General features: G+C 41.6%; 1 protein-coding gene across 3 annotated transcripts in view; it reads left to right on the forward strand.

The window, feature by feature from the left end:
- Positions 1 to 20119, forward strand: part of PHEX (phosphate regulating endopeptidase X-linked) — a 227400-nt gene that overhangs the window by 71842 nt on the left and 135439 nt on the right. For all 3 annotated transcript variants that reach the window (XR_013412723.1, XM_077988390.1, XM_001087261.5), the window contains 2 exons: positions 10224 to 10317; positions 13162 to 13290. Coding sequence is in view for 2 of the 3 variants with exons in the window: in XM_077988390.1 (XP_077844516.1) it covers positions 10224 to 10317; positions 13162 to 13290 (223 nt within the window). In the remaining variant the exon portion in view is untranslated. The remainder of the gene's footprint in view (positions 1 to 10223; positions 10318 to 13161; positions 13291 to 20119) is intronic.

Consider the following 20119-nt stretch of genomic DNA (forward strand, 5'->3'; position numbering starts at 1 on the left):
GCCAGTTGCTATAACCAGCACCTCTAAACACTCACTGGCTAAATTGTACCCTCTGCTCATGGAACAGTCTGAACATGGGTGTCCGTGTAAGAGAGCTTTCTTCTAAATAGTGACTCAGGAACCCAGACTCCTTTCATCTTGTGGCTCTGCTCTCCCGTGGATGTTTGGCATCTTCTCTATTCAGCTGGAGGATGGAGAAACAGAGAGGGTGGAGGATTGTATAGGTTTTGGTGGGAAGGCCTAGAAGTGGGGTATGTCACTTCTACCCATATTCCATAAGCCAGAACTCAGTCTTGTGACTCATCTAGCTGTAGGGGAGACTGGGAAATATAGTTTAGCTATATGCCCAGGAGGAAAAGGAGTTGGAGTTTCCCTAGACATGCCTTTATCAAAGAGCATATCTCATTTTCTTGAAATGACGACTTTTCTCTCAATGGCAAATGCTTCCCTGCTCCCTACCTCTATGACACTGTGGGTACCTGATGGCAGGCACTCTTTTTTAAATTTTTAATTTTTGTGAATACAGGACATATTTTGATACAGGAATGCAATGCATAATAATCACATCAAGGTAAATGGGGTATCTATCCCCTCAAGCAATTGTCCTTTGTGTTACAAACAATCCAATTATACTGTTTTATTTATTTAAAATGTACATTTACACTATTTTTGACTATAGTTACCTGTTGTACTAGCAACTACTAGGTTTTATTCATTCTTTCTATTTTTTTGTACCCATTAACCATCCCTCCTTCCCTCCTTCTCCTCTGCTACCCTTCCCACCCTCCAATAGCCACCCTTCTATTCTCTATCTCTGTGAATTCAATTATTTTAATTGTTAGCTCCCACAAATAAGTGAGAACATGTGAAGTTTGTCTTTCTGTGCCTGGTTATTTAACTTAACATTATGATCTCCAGTTCCACTCATGTTTCTGGAAATGACAGGATCTCATTCTTTTTCATGGCTGAATAGTACTCTGTTGTGTATATCTACCACATTTTAAAAAATCCATTTATCTGTTGATGGACACTTAGGTTGCTTCTGGCAGGCTCTCTTGTGATTGCTTTTTTAAGCATTGTGGCCTAGCACAGTGCTTCTCATGTAGTAGACACTTTAAAAATTCTAGAAGTTAACCAGATACCCCATCACCACCACAAGGAGGTGACATATGAATGGAACCCCAAAGGATAAAGAGGAATTTTCTAGGTATGGGAGAATGGAGAAAAGGGGATGGTAAGCATCTTGAGTGGTGGAACTAGTGTAAACTTGGGTGTCACCTGCAAGGCAGGGGGCTAGAGAGCTGAGGGGCCAGCTTGGGCTCAGGATATGTAGAGGAAAGGCATCAGATGAATGTTATGAGGATCCTCCCACCTCCTACCTTTCCCCTGGAGGCACCATTGAAGAAAAAGCCAGCCAAGCCTTCTCACATTGGGCATCTCTGCTGTGCCTCTGTTTTTGAGAATCTGCCTATGAAAATCATATACAGGTAACCATTATGGTTAACATCTTTGATTTTTACAATTCTATGTGTTGTTCCCACTTTACAGATGAGGAAGCTTTGGTTAAGTGACTTGGCCAAGATCACACCTCTAAGAGGAAACAGCTGAGATTCTAAATGGGGTCACCCTCATTTCTATGTCTTATCTCTTTTTTTCCATAAATGTCTTGGTGTGAAAAGAGACACTTTTCAGATGCTTCACTGCTCATTTTGGAGATACTAGCGTGTTGTACCCTCAGATAGTTAGACATTGCTAGCTTTGGCAATTCTCCTGCAATTTTCAGGGGTTCAAAGCCATCTTGTGTTGGTGTCAGCTGTTCATTTCTTATTTTTTAATTTTTATTTTTATTTCAATAATTTTGGGGGAACAGGTGGTGTTTAGTTGCATGGAAGAATTCTTTAGTGGTGATTTCTGAGGTTTTGGTGTACCCATCACCTGAGCAGTGTACATTGTACCCAATGTGTAGTCTTTTATTGCTCACCACCCTCCCCCTGAGTCCCCAAAGTCCATTATATCGTTCTTATGCCTTTGCATTCTCATAGCTTACCTCCTGCTTGAAAGTGAGAACATACGTTATATATTTTTCCATTCCTGAGTTACTTCACTTAGAATAATAATCTTTAGCTCTATCCAGGTTGCTGCAAATGCCATTATTTCCTTCCCGTTTATGGCTGAGTAGTATTCCATGGTGTATATATACCACATTTTCTTTATCCATTTGTTGATTGATGGGCATTTATGTATGTTCCATATTTTTACGATTGTGAATTGTGCTGCTATAAACATGCATGAGCTAGTATCTTTTTCGTATAATGACTTCTTTTCCTCTGGGTAGATAACCAGTGGTGGGATTGCTGGATCAAACGGTAGTTCTATTTAGTTCTTTAAGGAATCTCCATACTGTTTTCCATAGTGGTTGCACTAGTTTACATTCCCACCAGCAGTGTAAAAGTGTTCCCTTTTCACCGCATCCATGCCAATATCTGTTATTTTTTTATTTTATTTATTTTATTTATTTATTTTTTTTTTTGAGACGGAGTCTCGCTCTGTCGCCCAGGCTGGAGCGCAGTGGCCGGATCTCAGCTCACTGCAAGCTCCGCCTCCCGGGTTTACGCCATTCTCCTGCCTCAGCCTCCTGAGTAGCTGGGACTACAGGCGCCAGCCACCTCTCCCGGCTAGTTTTTTGTATTTTTTTTTTAGTAGAGACGGGGTTTCACCATGTTAGCCAGGATGGTCTCGATCTCCTGACCTCGTGATCCGCCCGTCTCGGCCTCCCAAAGTGCTGGGATTACAGGCTTGAGCCACCGCGCCCGGCCAATTTTTTTATTTTTGATGATGGCCATTCTCACAGGAGTGAGGTGGTATCTCATTGTGGTTTGGCACTTTCCTGATAATTCATGATGTTGAGCATTTTTTCATATGTTTGTTGGCCATTTGTATATCTTCTTTTGAGAATTGTCTATTCATGTCTTTTGCCCACTTTTTGATGGGATTGTTTGTTTTTTTTTCTTTCAGCTGTTTATTTCTCAATTGCTGCTTCTCCCTTCTTATATCACTCCCACTGCTAGTCTAGGAGATTAGGCCTGCCTTTCTTACTGAGTGGCTGTGGGGACAGTGGCATTGACTCTTTGGTAGGTGGTGCATGGTACAGAATTAGAGCAATGAGATCCTCCAGTGGTGGTGGTGCCAAACCACGCAGTCCAAGGGAGTAGGTGGCCAGGGAGGGACCCTTGGAGGAATGAGCTGGAGGCTGCCTGTGGGGAACAAGAGCTGGTGTTTAAGGTGGAAAGAGGGTAAGGAGGTAGTGATGATCTCTCATGTTATGTGCATCTCTTCCTAACTACGTGTTCAGTGATCTCATGTTGATAGTTTGAACTCAACCATGGGGGATTTTGACACCATGGAAATTGGCAAATGTAACAAATCATTTTTTTTTTTTTTCTCAACAAGGCAGTTGGTAACATTTATTAGCACATCACTGGGTGAGGAGCTCTATAGACTTCCCTCCCTTTCTGTCCCCCCTTAATTCTCCTCCTCACTCCTGACTTGAGGCTGCCTCAGACACTTCCCATCTACTTTTATCTGAGGAGTAAGAGTGGGAGGAGGAGAGGCCAAGGAAGGTTGGCATCAGGAGGAGTTGCTGTGGTTTCCTCTTCTAGGCCAGGCCTGGCCCCATGGAGATCATCTGCACCAGGACTGTTTTCTTTTGTTGTTGTTGTTGTTTTGTTTTGTAGCAGACTGGCCTAGAGCAAACCCTTGGAGTTTTGTCAAGGACTCTGTAAGTATTCCTGTCTTTAAGTTTCTTTTCATATAAAGCAAGTACAATGTACATTAAAGTAAGATGATTCTTGTTGAATGTTCCCAAAGGATGACCTGGAAAATGTGCTGTTATGTGGACCTCTCCCGGGGGCCAGCTCTTCTGAGAGTGATCTAGGGTCTTGCTAGTCAAAGAATGGCCTACGATGAGCAGCAGAGACATCACTGGGGAGTTTGTCAGAAATGCCTATCAGGCTCTGCCCCAGACCTACTGAATCAGAGGCTGAAATTGAATAAGATCCCCAGGGGACTCATATATACATTCAAGTTTAAGAAGCACTGATGTGGGATTTAGGAAGTCCTAGTTGAGCTGTATGTGCAGAATGATGAGGAGATGGAGTGTTCCTAGACCAGCTGTTTTCAAAACTGACACGGACCAGAATCCCCTGGAGGGCTTGCTAAAATACAGTGTGCTGGCCCCCGCCTCACGGATTCTCATTCAGCAGGTCTGGGGGTAAGGCCTCGGAAGTTTCTAACAAGTTCTCAGATGATGCTGAAGCTGCTGGCTCAGGGACACACTTTCAGAATCACTGCCTTACATTTGCCTCTGGGCAGCCTGTAGGATTTAGGAAGATCTCTGGCTTTGAAAACCTTTAAGAAGAACCTCTGTGGCTCACTTCAGATAGTATGACCGAGAGGAGCAAATGCAAGCTCTGGAATCTGAAAACCCAGATGTTGGTCCTAGATTTGTTACATTCTTGGAAGTACCTTGACCTCTTACCTTCGTTTTCTTCATCTGAAAATAAGGATAATAATAATAATCACTTCACAGCAGTGTTATAAAAATCAAAGAAGGTATTTTGTGATCTCTGAAATGTAATAGAAATGTAAGCTGCCTCCAGAGGTTGAGTATCCCTTATCCAGAATACCTGGGATCGGAAGGGTTTCTGATTTTGGATTTATTCAGATTTTGGAATATTTGCATTATACTTACCAATGGAGCATCCCAAATCTAAAAATTAAAAACATCTTCCAAGTCAGAGGCTTTAGGAAATGATTTCACGTTGCTCTCTTTGTGGTGGATTCTCTTCTGAGACACTTGGCCTTTCTCTATTTTATTTATTGCCACTTGGGGAAATTACCATATGGCTGAAAATGTGTTTTTTGGGAAAAAAGGATGTTATGTGTTATTTTCAAGGACTGTTGCTGAGTCTGATTTTTGCTTTTTGATGTATCTGAGCATTAGGTGACAGTGATTCAGTCATTATGGTTATATCTGTTCCTGGCGTGGTAATATTAGCACTCCAAAGCTGTGCTCCATAGCATTCTGTCAGTGTATTTATAACACACTGAAGAAACTCATCAGTGCCATTGTCTCGCTGTGTGAACTTCTCAGCATTCCAGCTTCCAGCTTGCAGAGGTCTGGTTGTTATGCTATCACCCTTTGTAATGCCTTGTCCAGGAAGTCCTCATAATTTTTATGCCCTTAGATTTCTGTGAAGCATCTTTGTTGGAGTGTTTTGGGGTCTCTGTGATTGGCCAGGAAATCTTAGCTGAATTAGAGGCTTGGCTAGGCATGGTGGTTCACGCCTGTAATCCCAGAAACTTGGGAGGCCGGATTGGGTGGATCGCTTGAGTCCAGGAGTTTGAGACCAGCCTGGCAAAATGGTGAAACCCTGTCTCTACCAAAAATACAAAAAAATATGCTGAGCACAGTGGCACGTGCCTGTAGTCCCAACTACTTGAGAGGCTGAGGCAGGAGGTTCCCTTGAGCCCAGGAGGTCGAGGCTGCAGTGAGCTTAGATAGTGCCATTGCACTCCAGCCTGGGTGACAGGAGTGAGCGAAACTCTGTCTCAAATAAATAAATAAATAAATAAATAAATAAATAAATAAATAAAAAATTAGAGGCTTTAATTCATCACTGTGTGGCATAATGAAAAGCATGCAGGCTTTAGAGTTGACACACCTGGGTCTGGTCTGGCCTCCATTGTTTATTACAGTGGTTCTTCAACTTGGCCTCACGTTGGACTTAGCTGAGGAGATTTATAAGCAATATTTATGTTGGGTACCACTTCAGAGATGGTGACCTAATTGGCCTGGGGTGGTCTAGGCATGTGGACGTTTAACAACTTCCCCAGGTGATTCTAGTTTGAGACTCACCGAATATGTGATTGTGAGTTTACTTAATGGTTCTAAGCCTGAAGTTTCCTCATATGTAAAATGGGTATAATCACATCTCTCTTATAGCAGCACTGTGAGGATCATAGTTAATGTGAGATGCCTAAATGAGATGATTTCAGGGGAGCTGGAAGGGCCCCTACTTCTCAAACCCCAGTATACTTTGCCATACTGCCTCTTCCACCGCCACCATCGGGCCCCCTAACAACTTCCCCAGTTATTCTGGCTCATCACCACTCCTTTGAGGGAATACCTTTTGAACTGATGAGAGGACATCTGCTGGCTGTTGACCTCCTTCTCGTCTCCACCTATGGATCCAGCATGGTTCACATGCCTGGCAAGAGGTATTTTAGAGACAAAAACCATAAAGTCCTTGCACTAAGACCAGGATTGGCCCATGAATGTGCTAGAGACCATGCCCTGGTTGCTGTCTGCATCTCCCCAGTGTGGCTGGCCTTTCTGCCCACTTCCTTGAGTGATGATCCTGTTCACCATCCTCTCCAACACATCAGCCGATTCGACCATTATTTAGCCGGTCCAGAGTTCACGTTCCTGTTTGCAACACCAAAGCCTTTTAACCTTTCGGCATGCTCCTCTCATGAAGCCTTCCCTTAGCCCTCAGTTTGAGATGTACTATCCTTACAGTGAAGTGTCTGGCATGCACTTTTCGGTGCTAGAGTCTACCAAATCATCATTTATGCACTTGTCTCATCTCCTCTGTTCAACTAAAAGCATCAGGAAATCAGGGACTATCCATCTCCCCAGCACGTAGAACTGTTAGTATATGTGTGGGCGCTCAGGATGTGTTGATTGAGTGAATGAAAGAAAGATCCTTTATATACTTACAGTGTGTCCCTTCAATGAAACAACCCAATTACATGAACAAGCTGAAGTCTGAAGTCCTGTGTTCCGAGCTGGACTTTGAGTTCTCTAATTGTAGGTGCTAGGTTCTTATTTCTTTACGTTCCTCATGGCATCTGGCACAATACTTGGCCAACAATAAGTGCTCAGTGAGCACTTCTTATCCTATTAAGGAGTGGAGATGTGAATGCAAAAGAGCCAAAGGAATGACCCCAAACCACTTAGTGGCCTCAACAGAGATGGACAAGGGCCAGACTTTGCTGATTAGGGCAGTGGTATCTTAGGGGAATGTGCATACCCTAACAAGATCCATTGGGTCTGAGAAGAACATTTTAGAACTTCTATATCTTTATTTAAATTTAAAAATAATTAAGCTTTATACAGAGTAATATAATGGACTTTGGAGACTCAGAAGCAGGGAGGGTAGGAAGGGGATGAGGGATTAAAAAAAACTACAGATTGGATCCAGTGTACATTACTTGGGTGATGGGTGCACTATAACATCTCAGACTTCACCACCATACAATTTTTTTTTTTTTTTTTTTTGAGACAGAGTCTTGCTCTGTTGCCCAGGCTAGAGTGCAGTGGCCGGACCTCGGCTCACTGCAAGCTCCGCCTCCTGGGTTTACACCATTCTCCTGCCTCAGCCTCCCGAGTAGCTGGGACTACAGGCGCCCGCCACCTCGCCTGGCTAGTTTTTTGTATATTTTAGTAGAGACGGGGTTTCACCATGTTAGCCAGGATGGTCTCGATCTCCTGACCTCGTGATCCGCCCGTCTCAGCCTCCCAAAGTGCTGGGATTACAGGCTTGAGCCACAGCGCCTGGCCCACCACTATACAATTTATCTATATAACCAAAAACCACTTACATCCCCAAAAGCTATTGAAATAAAAAAACTTTTTAAGAAAAATAATTATGCTTTATTGAGTTCTATATTGATGGCTATGGACCCTTCATTTGATCTGCGTGGAACATGTGAGAGGGCCACTGTCACCCTCACTGGCTTGTTTTCGTTCAGTATATTAAAAATAATCTCAGCTGGCGTGGTGGCTCATGCCTGTAATCCCAGCACTTTGGAAGGCTGAGGCGGGAGGATCACCTGAGGTCAGGAGTTTGAGACCAGCCTGACCAACATGGTGAAACCCCTTCTCCACTAAAAAATATAGAAATTAGCCAGGCGTGGTGGCAGGCACGTGTAATCCCAGCTACTCAGGAGGCTGAGGCAGGAGAATTGCTTGAACCCAGGAGGCAGAGGTTGCAGTGAGTGAAGATCGCACCATTGCACTCCAGCCTGGTTGACAGAGCGAGACTCCATCTTCAAAAAAAAAAAAAAATCTTGAGCAGTTTACATATACCTGTGGATTTATGAATTTTATTGTCTAGTTTGTCTAGTTTACTACATACAGCATAGATAAGTGGCTTAAAAATTCTTCCAGAGAAACAGGAATTGAAATGATTATTGATGATGTAAGCACAAGAGAACAGCTAGAAATTGGCAGAAGTGACCCTTCTCCCAGGCTGGTACGCCATGTTGGTTAGCCAGATGACAAGATAAATACAATGGTGGTCTAACAAGAACAAGCACAATAGTAATCTGACAAAGACATGCCATAAATTTTTGAAATAGTCAAGAAGACTCTAAGAAATGTGGATTTATATTCATTGTCATTGTTGTATTAACCAAATCCTATATGGACACTATGTCTTGAAGAATTAATCCAATGGTGTTTGAAGGATTAATGACTTTTGAAGATTTTTAATTTCATTTTACCTCATCTTTTGAAATTTCTGTTTTTGTATTTGTTAAAAATATTCCTAATATATTAGTCTATTAGTATATCTGTAGAAATTAAACATCCATGTATTGGGTATGTATGCTGAAAAATATTTTACTAGTAGGAGCGCATGTCCACTGTCAGAATGTCATATAAATGAGAGTGTGGTTTGTTCTTGATGGGCTTTTAGTGTCGTCATGTCATACTACTCTCACATGATTGACCAGAAAGCCATTTCAGGAATGTGTGTTATTAGTCACCATGGTAATGGCACAGCTGGGAGGGGAATGGATCATTAAAAATCCATCATCACTATTGGGTTAGAAATTAACTCAGATCACACATTCTTATGAGGTCAGGTCATCTTTTGCTTATAGAAAAAGGCAACCCTTAAAATGTAACATATTTTTAAAGATATGTATTATAGGCATTACATGAGCTTATTCATACATTTGGAAGTGAAAGACAAAACCCCAGAAATATATTTGTTAAGCATTTTGTTATTTTTTTGGAACCCTACAACAACCCTGTAAGGTGGGGATGATCCTCATTGTATGACAAGGAAAGATAAAATCACAGACCTTGAGTGACTTGTCCAAACTCACATATTTAGTAAGTATAGAATGAGGGTGTAAAATTAGATAATTGGTATTAGCCAATATTTAGCTGTTAGTTTCCAAAGGCAAAGAATACATAGGCATGGTATCAAGTCACCTAATCCAGTAAGTCCTCACTTAACATCATCGATAGGTTCTTGGAAACTGTGACTTTAAGCAAAATGACAGATAATGAAATCAGTTTTACCATAGGCTAATTGATGTAAACAAGAGTTAAGTTCCTATGGCATATTCCTGCTCACAAAAACATCATCAAACTTCTAAATAAAGACCAAAACACTTCTAATATTGAACACTGAATACATGTGAGCCATGCATACATTTAAGAAAGATGAATAAAAGCAAGTAAGATGATTATTAACCCAGTTATTCTAGTTCAGGGTTGCAGGTGCTGGAGCCTATCTAGGCAGCTCAGGGCAGCAGGCGGGAACCAGCCCTGGCTAGGACGCCATCCTGTTGCAGGGTGCAGTCACACACACACCATGCTCACTCACACTGGGAACGTGTAGACACGCCGATTAACCTAACAGGCACATCTTTGAGATGTGGGAGGAAACAACAGTACCTAGAGAAAACCTGTGCAGACTTGGAGAGACTGTGCAAACTCTACACAGACAGTGACCCTGGCCCAGAATGGATTTTTTTCTTATCAACTGTATAACAAAAGAATGTTGAATGAAATGATGCTATTTGAGGATCTGCTGTAATTTGAAGGTACTCACAATTTCCAGACATGAAAGGCTGTGTAACAGCGGACTTTATACCCTGAGAGTGAAAGCAAAATGTTCACTCTGAGGGCTGGGGCTGGAATCTTTCCTTCATCTATCTCTGTTGGGTGGTGAAAAGCAAGCCAATTTTGGTTGTGCTTATTGACATTTATCATCTTATGTCATTTCTCAAGTGAAAGTTCTGCATTTTTGTATGAGTAAGAGGTCCCTTGGTAGAGCTTTGCCAACCGTTTTTCTCAAGGTGTTCTGCAGAGCATCAGATATTGACCTAAAATACAATAAATGGGCATCTCTCTCTGTTAACAGGACCATTGCCAACTATTTGGTGTGGAGAATGGTTTATTCCAGAATTCCAAACCTTAGCAGGCGCTTTCAGTATAGATGGCTGGAATTCTCAAGGGTAAGTTTAAGAAGATTGCAATGTTACATCGCTGGATAACTTTACATGCTGGAATCGTCCATATATTAACTGATCCAATAAAAATCATCTTCAGGGATTAGACAGAGGGCGTTTGTAGCCCAAGCTCTATTTGTGTGTGTGTGTGTGTGTGTGCCTTATTTATTTTTATTTAGGTATAAATTACATACGATAAGATACACTCAAGCTCTACTTTGATGGGTTCTATGAAGATATTCAGAGAAATACTAGAGGCCACACATTGTTTTCAAACTTCCCCGTCTTATCAGTGGATTCCCATTTTCCCCCAGAGTTTTTAACTGGGTCACTGTAATTATAGTTTTAACATTTCATTGTGATATATTTGTAACTATCTTTTATTTTCAGTATTCTGAACATTTAAAATGTGCATGATAGAGATATTAGATGGTAGAATTTCATTTTCAATTTGGAAATGGAATTTTGTCTTAAACTTTGCCTATACCTACCATCTTCGCATCTATCCTCTGCTAGGTCCAAGAGGCTCTAATTTAGTTTTCTCTGAGACCTCCTCCATCTGCCCATCTGGCTCTTTATTTATTTATTTTTATTCAAGATGGGGTCTTGCCATGTTGCCCAGGCTTGTCTTGAATTCCAGAGCTCAAATGATCCTCTCACCTCAGCCTCCCAAAGTGCTGGGATTAAAGGCATGAGCCACTGTGTCGGGCCTCACCTGGCTCTTTAATCTTGGCTTCTCTCCCACCCTTGCTCGCCTCCCAGTTTATACCCATGGCACTCTCATCTTTGTTTTTGAGGCTTGTATCTGACTAATTCTCCTTCCACTAGAGGCCGTAAGGATTTTGTATCTTTGAAACAGTTTTTATTTTTCTATCAATTTAAAGTGAAGTGAATGGTGAATCTTGTAAGCTATGATTTCATTCAAGAGGCATTTTTGTTATTAGAGGAACTGAAAGTATAGAAATTCTTAGTGGGCCATTACTCTGGAAGAGTAGTGCAATTATTTTGGATATGCTTTGACCCTATAAAGTCACTAGCATATAAAGTTACTTTAGGGCTGCATGCAGTGGCTCACGCCTGTAATTCCAGCACTTTGGGAGGCCGAAGCAGGCAAATTGTTTGAGGTCAGGAGTTTGAGACCAGCCTGGCCAAGGTGGTGAAACCTCGTCTCTACAAAAAATACAAAAATTAGCCAGGCGTAGTGGCACACGCCTGTAGTCCCAGCTACTTGGGAGGCTGAGGCAGGAGAATCGCTTGAATCCAGTAGGCGGAGGCTGCAGTGAGCTGAGATGATGGCACCACTGTACTCTAGCCTGGGCAACAGAGCAAGACTCCATCTCAAAAAAAAAAAAATAAGTCTTTTTCCAGAGAACAGCATAAAACAACTCTCTCTATATATATATATGTCGTATTGATGGGTTAAGATACAAAACAAGTAGATTGTGTGTGCGTGTGTGTGTGTGTATTTTTAACTGCTATGAATCACATAAAAGATGATGCCCAGCTGCTTTCCACCCCTACTGTGAAGAGAATGAGAGAGGTGTAAGAAGCAGTGTGTGAACATTTAAGGTTAGGTATGAGGGGATGTTTCTTGAGCACGAAGTGCTAAATATAATATTGAATTGCCGAAGAAGGTTGTAGGATCTCTTTCTCTAGAGGTTTTAAAAATAGATTCGTCCCTTACCTCTGAGAGAGGTTACCAGAAATCAGAGGAAGAATAGATGAAATTAAGCCTTAATCCCATTCCTCAAAACAACCTGGGTCTAACATTGTGCAAAGGACACTTCTGGCCACCGTTCTCAGGGCCTCCCTTCCTCCCTGCCTGTACCCCCAACTTCCAAGGGCAACTTACACTATATTTATTTCTCTGCTTTTATCCCCAAGAGTAAACCTCTGACCCTTCCATGTCCTGCTCGGGAACCTTCTTACTTGTTTGTAAATGTTTTCTTGTAATGATATAATTGGGACAGATGGGCACAGCATTTACATCTGTATTTTGCTTGTTTATCAGTGTGTTTTTTGCTGTGACTCAATGTAAATATGCTCCCTGTGTTGTTCATGGTGGACCGTGTTCTCCTGGTCTGCCTTGTTGAGTGCTACTCGGAGCAAGGAAACCCTCGCTGGACAGGAACTTTGCTCACCCACTGAATCTAGACCTTGTTAGTGGAACTTTAGTTCTCAGTAGAGATTAAATATTATCTGGACACTTGGATAGCATCTTCTCATGTCCCTGCTGACTGCAGAAAAGTGATGATACCATTGTCCAGATTCTTTGTTAATGGGGAAAATTGGGAAGAAAGGATAAATATATTATTTTAACTGTTAAAACACTTTCTTTTCTTCCTTTTTTTTTTTTTTGAGACAGAGTCTCACTCTGTTGCCCAGGTTGGAGTACAGTGGCCCGATCTCAGCTCACTGCAACCTCCGCTTCCTGGGTTCACACAATTCTCCCACCTCGGCCTCCCAAGTAGCTGGGATTACAGGCACGCACCACCCTGCCTCGCTAATTTTTGTATTTTTAGTAAGCATGGGGTTTCACCATGTTGACCAGGCTGGTCTCAAACACCTGACCTCAGGTGATCTGCCCACCTGGGCTTCTTAAAGTGGTGGGATTACAGATGTGAGCCACTGCGCCCAGCCTAAAACATTTTCATTTAGTTTGAAATATAATGGGGACAAGCAGAATTTTTTTTCCTCAGCTATTTTACCTTTGCCTCTACTATCTGATGCATATATATGGGTTAGGGTGTGCAATGTTTTGTAGACTGTTTTCTTCAGGTTGTTTGAATTTTTTTTCAGCCATGGATTTTATCCAAATGAAGTTTAATCGGGATCAATTATCTCCCACAGGTAATCCAGGGGACCACAACTTTGCTGCCTCAGTGGGACAAATGTGTAAACTTTATTGAAAGTGCCCTCCCTTATGTTGTTGGAAAGATGTTTGTAGATGTGCACTTCCAGGAAGATAAGAAGGAAATGGTAAGTGGTGCACCCCAGCTAGCAAACAATAATGACAATTTAGCCAGATCTGAAAAGGGTATATTCAGCAGGCTAATGTCAGCCTTCCAGGGGGTAGGGGCCTGTGGATATTGTCTTCAGATTCTTTCAACTTCTAAGTGAAATAGGAAGAAAGGTCATCAAATGAGAGTGAGGATGAGTTAGCAAGTATTGAAGGTTAGAGGAGAGAGAAGGTGTGTAGTTGTCCAGGGGACTGGGCGAGTGAATCAACTGAGGGACTGTAGTGTAGCTGCTTGAAGGCGGCATGTCCAGATGTAGGTGAGGTTCGAGGTCATGAATTCAAAGAGGGTCTCATCACTGTGGCAACGTGTTCTTCCCCATCTGTTTCAACTGCACTGGAGGAAAAGATGTGTTTTTTTTTCTTTCGGCTTTATTGAGGTACATTTGACTAGTAACAATTGTATATATTCGAAGTATACGGCCGGGTGCAGTGGCTCACACCTGTAATCCCAGCACTTTGGGAGGCCAAGCCGGGCAGATGACTTGAGGTCAGGAGTTTGAGGCCTGCCTGGCCAACATGGTAAAACCCCCCATCTCTACTAAAAAAATACAAAAATTATCTGGGCGTGGTGGCGGGCACCTGTAATCCCAGCTACTTGGGAGGCTGAGGCAGGAGAATCGCTTGAACCCAGGAGGCGGAGGTTGCAGTGAGCCGAGATGGTGCCACTGCCCTTCAGCCCAGGCGACAGAGCGAGACTCTGTCTCAAAAGAAACACAAAGTATACAACATGATGATTTGACATACATTGTGAAATGGTTGCCACAATTAAATGAACACATCTGTTGTCACACTTATTTACCATTGTGTGTGTGTGTGTGTGGCGGGGGGAGGGGGTGTGAGGACACTTGAGATTTACTGTCTTAGCAAATTCAAGTATACAATACATAATTAGTAACTATGGTCACCATGCCATATTTTAGATCCCCAGAACTTATTCATCGTAGAACTTTGTACCCTTTGATCAGTATCTCCCCATTTCCCAGCCACCAGCCCCTGGCAACTACTGTTCTACTCTCTGCTTCTATATTTTAACTTTTATAAAAATTCTGCATATAAGTGAGATCATATAATATTTGTCTTTCTGTGACTGGCTTATTTCACTTAGCATAATATCCTCTAGCTTTATCTATGTTGTTGCAAAAGGCAGGATTTTCTTCGTTTCTTCATTTTTGTGGCCGAATATTCCATTCACAAAATGTGAATACATCACATTTTCATTGTGTATTCATCCATTGAACGGTGTTTAGGTTTATTCTATATCTTAGCTGTTATGAATAATGCTGCAATGAACATGAAGGTGCAGATCTTTCTTCCATATACTGATTTTACTTACTTTGGATATATACCCAGTAGTGGCATGGCTGGATTGAATGGTAGTCCTATTTTTAATTTTTTGAAGATTTTCCATGCTATTTCCATAATGGCTGTACCAGTTTACATTCTTACCAACAGCATATGAGCATTCCCTTTTTTTCCAGAAATACCTTGCCAAAACTTACCTCTTAAGTTTTTGATCAGAGCCATCCTAACAGGTAGTGAAGTGGTATTTCATTATGGTTTGATTTGCATTTCCCTGATGATTAGTGATGAAAACCTTTTCATAAACCTGCTGACTGTTTATGTGTCTTCTCTGGAAAAATGTCTATTCAGATCTTTTGCCTATTTTTTAATCAGGTTGTTTTTTCGCTATTGAGAGGGTGTATTTTGAATTAGGAATTTGGATTTGGCCAGGTTTTTTGTCTGCATTTTATTTTTGATGAATTATATTTTACAAATGTCATGAAGTAAAAGATCCAGGCATGATTAATAACAATCCATGTAGTCAATCAGATACAAATATATGAGCAGCTTGGGTGCAGGTTGGTCAATAAACATTGAATTTAAGGGCAAAGGCATTGTAATGTCATGATTGTTCAAATGATTGGTGTCATGTAGTGATACATAATAATACCAAATGGTTGGTATTATGTGTCAGTACATAGTCATTATTGCTACATAATACATGATTATGTTTTATGCACTGAAGTTTGCTTTGCAATACCATATCTAAGTACATTTGTGGCAGGCCAGGTCTCACTAACACAGGCCTCCATCACAACTGTCCCAGCACGAACTGAGTAGCTAGGTTAAACATTCAAAGCTGATTGAGCCATTGCCCATATACAAAGGCTGGAATGTAACAAAGAGCCCACCAAGAGTTTTGCCTAGGCTTTTCCTGGGCCTTGAAGCGTGACAAGATAATGAATGAATTATTAACAGGACCCTTTTAGGATTAAACAAGTTTTATTGGGGGTCTGAAGAAACTCCCCAGGCCTCCACAAACAAGTTTATTGGCGTCTAAAGGAACTCCCCAAACCTTTATGATTTAGTAGGAGACAAGATAAGGGTAATCACCCCAGCACCTAGATCCGTTTAGATTAAGTAAACTTACTGAGGCTCCAGAAGAAGGTCTTCAAGACTCAGACCTAGTTACAGATTAAAAGAAGTTTATCACTTATGTCTTTCGACAAATGCACACTTACACGTAGACATATAGTTTAGAAGGTATATGAGCTCTAGAAAACTTTGTAATTTTGAGTTGGTCTGGTGATAATTTCCAGGCTTTCTTCCTGTAACCAGTGGCAGAAAATAAAACTCTCTTCTTCCCCAGTTCATTTGCATCTCGTTATTGGGCTGTGAGAAATACCAGCCTGACCCTCAGTTTGGTCTGGGAAAAAATTGGCCTATGTTAACTTGTTTTTACTGTCTAAGTAGGAGACTTTATGTTTGAACCTGAAAGTTCTCTTGCAAACAATTCCACTGAAGAATTAATGGCTTATTTCAAAATACTCGATATTCTCCTTGCATGTTTTCTTTTGCTCCTTGGTCAGAGTAAATAGTTTGAGATCTTATCAGATAATCACAGTGGTAATATTATAAGCTCTGGGAAGGCTGTAAAAACAAAGGATAAAGAAAGATTTAAAAAATTATAGCAGGAGGTTTTTTGGCAGAAGAATTTTAACTAATATGAAAAGTATGTGGATTAAACTTGTTTTCCTCAGTTTTGGTGTGAAAGTCCCTTTTCCTTGTGTCAGGGTGTGACATTCTAAAATAAAGTTGATTTTGGCAATCTCCCCCCTGATTTTGATGTATTTTGATGTACATGGGGGTAGTGTGGTAGTTAGGCAGATACTCATCTCTTTAATGTAAAATTATTTGCGTCCCTTGTGCTGAAGCTGTTTGCCTCAGGGAATACTTAAGTTGGAAACTTACAAGAGAATTATCTGGCCTTTTATAGCCTTTTTTTTTAACAGGGCTTCTATCCAAGAACCACCTGGAACCACTGATTTACTTGAAAAACATTCAGTATTATTAGCTACAGTCTAAAGAAAAAGAAAAACAGAAAGATCCCCAAAGGGGCAAATTCCAAAGACCCTAACTCAGATGGAAGTCTGCCATTGTTTATTTACCAAAAAAGTCTGTTAAGCAAATGAATACAGTCAGAAGCTTAAACTTCAGGTACGTCTCAAATTTACATGTGTACACAAATCACATGAGCATCTGCTTGTTAAAATGCAGATTCTCATTGCATTTTAACAAGGTTTGTTTTGTTTTGTTTTTAAAGTTTTTATTTGGGATAGGACCCAAGAATTTGCCTAACAAGGTTCCAGGTGCGACTGCTGCTGCTGGTCAGCTGGTCGCGGACCACACTTGGAGCAGCAAGGTCTTCTCATGATTCATTTGTTTGTAAACAGCACCAAAAAAGAAAAAAAAAAGAAAGCCCTGGTGACTCACAAGAGCAGGCCAGGCCAGTTGACGTGAATAGCAATACTTAATTTACCAAATCTGGTTGCATTAGTGCAGGTAACTGCTTTAATTTTCAGATCATTGAAAGTTTCTGTAATTCAGATTGGTTTAAATGGACTGTGAAAAACCCTGCCTTAGGACCTCCAGGCTTAGTTCCCCACCAACTATGTAGTTATCTTTTGAAAACTGATACCTGGGTTTTACTAAGAGACTCCCGCCCCACTTCTCCTCCGTATCTCTGTTTCTAGAACCTCTTGATGACAGAGTTGGCCCAACTGCCTGTGGTTGGCACCCTTTGTTCTAGAGAGTGAGTAGGAGATAGCAGTTCACATTGAGGTTTCCTACCTATCAGGTTCTCCTCTTTTTCACTGGGGAAAACACATAATTCTACATTACTGTTTCGTTAAGACTTCCCACATCCAAGTGTGCATTTGGACACACTGATACACCAACACTCTCATACTCATTCACACACGTAACCATGGGAATTTAGCAAATTTAATTAGAAATGAGAAGAATAGCATGTAGAAAAGGAGAGTCCTTCAACAGAAAGCCACCAAAAGAGGTTATATAGTACATTCCCTTGCCATCCAGCTAGTGGGACAGAGCATTAACTCATGTGGGATTGGCTGCAAATGTTGCTTTGTCTTTGCAGTCCAAAATAGCACTATCCAATTGAACTAGAATATGAGCCACACTTGTTTTTTTGAGGTAGGGTCTCACTCTGTTGACCAGGCTGGAGTGCAGTGGCATGATCTCGGCTCACTGCCACCTCCGCCTCCTGGGTTTAAGGGATGCTCCTGCCTCAGCCTCCTGAGTAGCTGGGATTACAGACACCTGTCAACATGCCTGGCTAATTTCTGTATTTTTGGTAGAGGTTGGGTTTCACCATGTTGGCCAGGCTGGTCTCAAACTCCTGACCTCAAGTGAGCCGCCTGCCTAAGCCTCCCAAAATGCTGAGATTATAGGCGTGAGTCACCACACCCAGCCCACATATGTAATTTTAAATTTTCTAGTAGCCACAATAAAAAAGTGAAAGAACACAAGTGAAATTAATTTTAATAATATATTTTGTTTAATCCAGTTTATCTAAAATATTGTCATTTCAACACATAATTAATATAAAATTACTAATATGAGGCCAGGCATGGTGGGTCGCACCTGTAATCCTAGTACTTTGGGAGGTTGAGGTGGGAGGATCACTTGAGGCCAGGAGTTCGAGACCAACCTAGGCAACAGAGTGAGAGCCCATCTCTACAAAAAATAATTTAAAAAAAAAAAAAGCCAGGCAAGATTACACACGCCTGTAGTCCCAGCTCCTCAGGAGGCTGAGGTGGGAGAATCATTTGAGCCTGGGAGGTTGAGGCTGCAGTGAGCCAAAATTATGCCACTGCACTCCAGTCCGGGTGACAGAGTGAGACCCTTTCTCAAAAAAATGAAATTACTAATGTAATAGTTTATGGGCCTTATTTCATACTGTCTTTTAAACTCCATGTGTATTTTATACTTATAGCATATCTCATTTGGGACTAGCCACATTTCAGTGTTGCTAAGTGACTCCCATATTAAACATTGCGGGTCTACATAAGAAGGATCCCTTGAGCTCAGCATGGCAGGATTCAGTCCCTAGGTGAGAGGGTACTAGTAGCCGGGACTGGGAGGGTGGCGCTTTTTGGTCCCTGGCCAACTGTTTCAAGAGGGGCTCTAATATCAGAGAGGCAGGACTCACTCAAGCAACACTAGGATTCATGGTCTGGGAACAGGAATGGGGATTAGAGTCAAGGTGCTAGTTGGTGAAGATATTTCAGGTTTTCTGGAATACCAGCTTAGAAGCAGAAACAAATAAAGGCATAGTTCTCATTGGCTCAGGGACTGCATGAACTGTAGTCTGCAAATTAGGATGTTCAGTGCCTTGGACGTACAAAGGAATCCATCAAGTCGAAGCCAGGGGTTCCAAGCTCAAATACCCTCATGGTCAATGAGTAACATTAAATAACATGCATGAATAACGCTGACTGGGTGTAGGCAAAAGCCAGGGCAAGTGCAATAATAAACGGTAATTGCCATTGACCTTGGTGTCTGGGACGCAATAGTAGTGAAGCTCGCTTGTGGGGGTGGTGAATGTGCTATGCAAGATTCAGCCACGACTTGTTTCCAGTCAACTATTTTCATGCAGAAATGCAGGGCTTTGGGGGCTAGACAGGTTTCTGGTTTGTTTTCTGAGAGAAGTCAAATATCTGGATTTTTATGTGAAATCTCTCATATTTTAAATCTTGGTCAGTATTCTGGGGGTCAAATTAAATATGTCCTGCGGATACCATTGCCATTGACTTTTTTCCCCCCACTGAGATGGAGTCTCGCTCTGTCGCCCAGTCTGGAGTGCAGTGGTGCAATCTCGGCTCACTGCAACCTCTGCCTCCTGGGTTCAAGCAATTCTTCTGCCTCAGCCTCCCAAGTAGCTGGGATTACAGGCACGTGTCACCACACCCAGCTGATTTTTTCTATTTTTAGTAGAGATGGGGTTTCACCACGCTGGCCAGGCTGGTCTCAAACTCCTGACCTCGTGATCCATCTGCCTGGGCCTCCCAAAGTGTTGGGATTACAGGTGTGAGCCACTGTGCCTGGCCTCCATTGACTTTTATATTAACATTTTCTCCCTCCTTACCTCCCTTTCTTCCCCCATTCTCCAGAACTAAAGATCATAACTTTGTCCATCAGAGGACTTCTTTAATATTTTATCTTATTTAGATGAAGATTATTTATAATTTTAAAACATATTCCACTAGCTAAGCATTTAATATTACTTTTGTGGAAAGTTACATGAAAGTGGGACTCCTTCAGAGAACTGATGACGTATCATCACCGTAACTAGAGAAGATGCTCTCGTTCCACTGCGACAAGCCCTGATCCATATGCTCATGACCTAAATGGCAGGAGAGAGGATTAATTGTGTTCAGGAAGGATGTCTAAAGTTATCAATTGCTAATTTTCTTTTTTATTTAT

Source organism: Macaca mulatta, chromosome X (assembly GCF_049350105.2).
Source record: "Macaca mulatta isolate MMU2019108-1 chromosome X, T2T-MMU8v2.0, whole genome shotgun sequence".
NCBI classification, from domain to species: Eukaryota; Metazoa; Chordata; class Mammalia; order Primates; family Cercopithecidae; genus Macaca; species Macaca mulatta.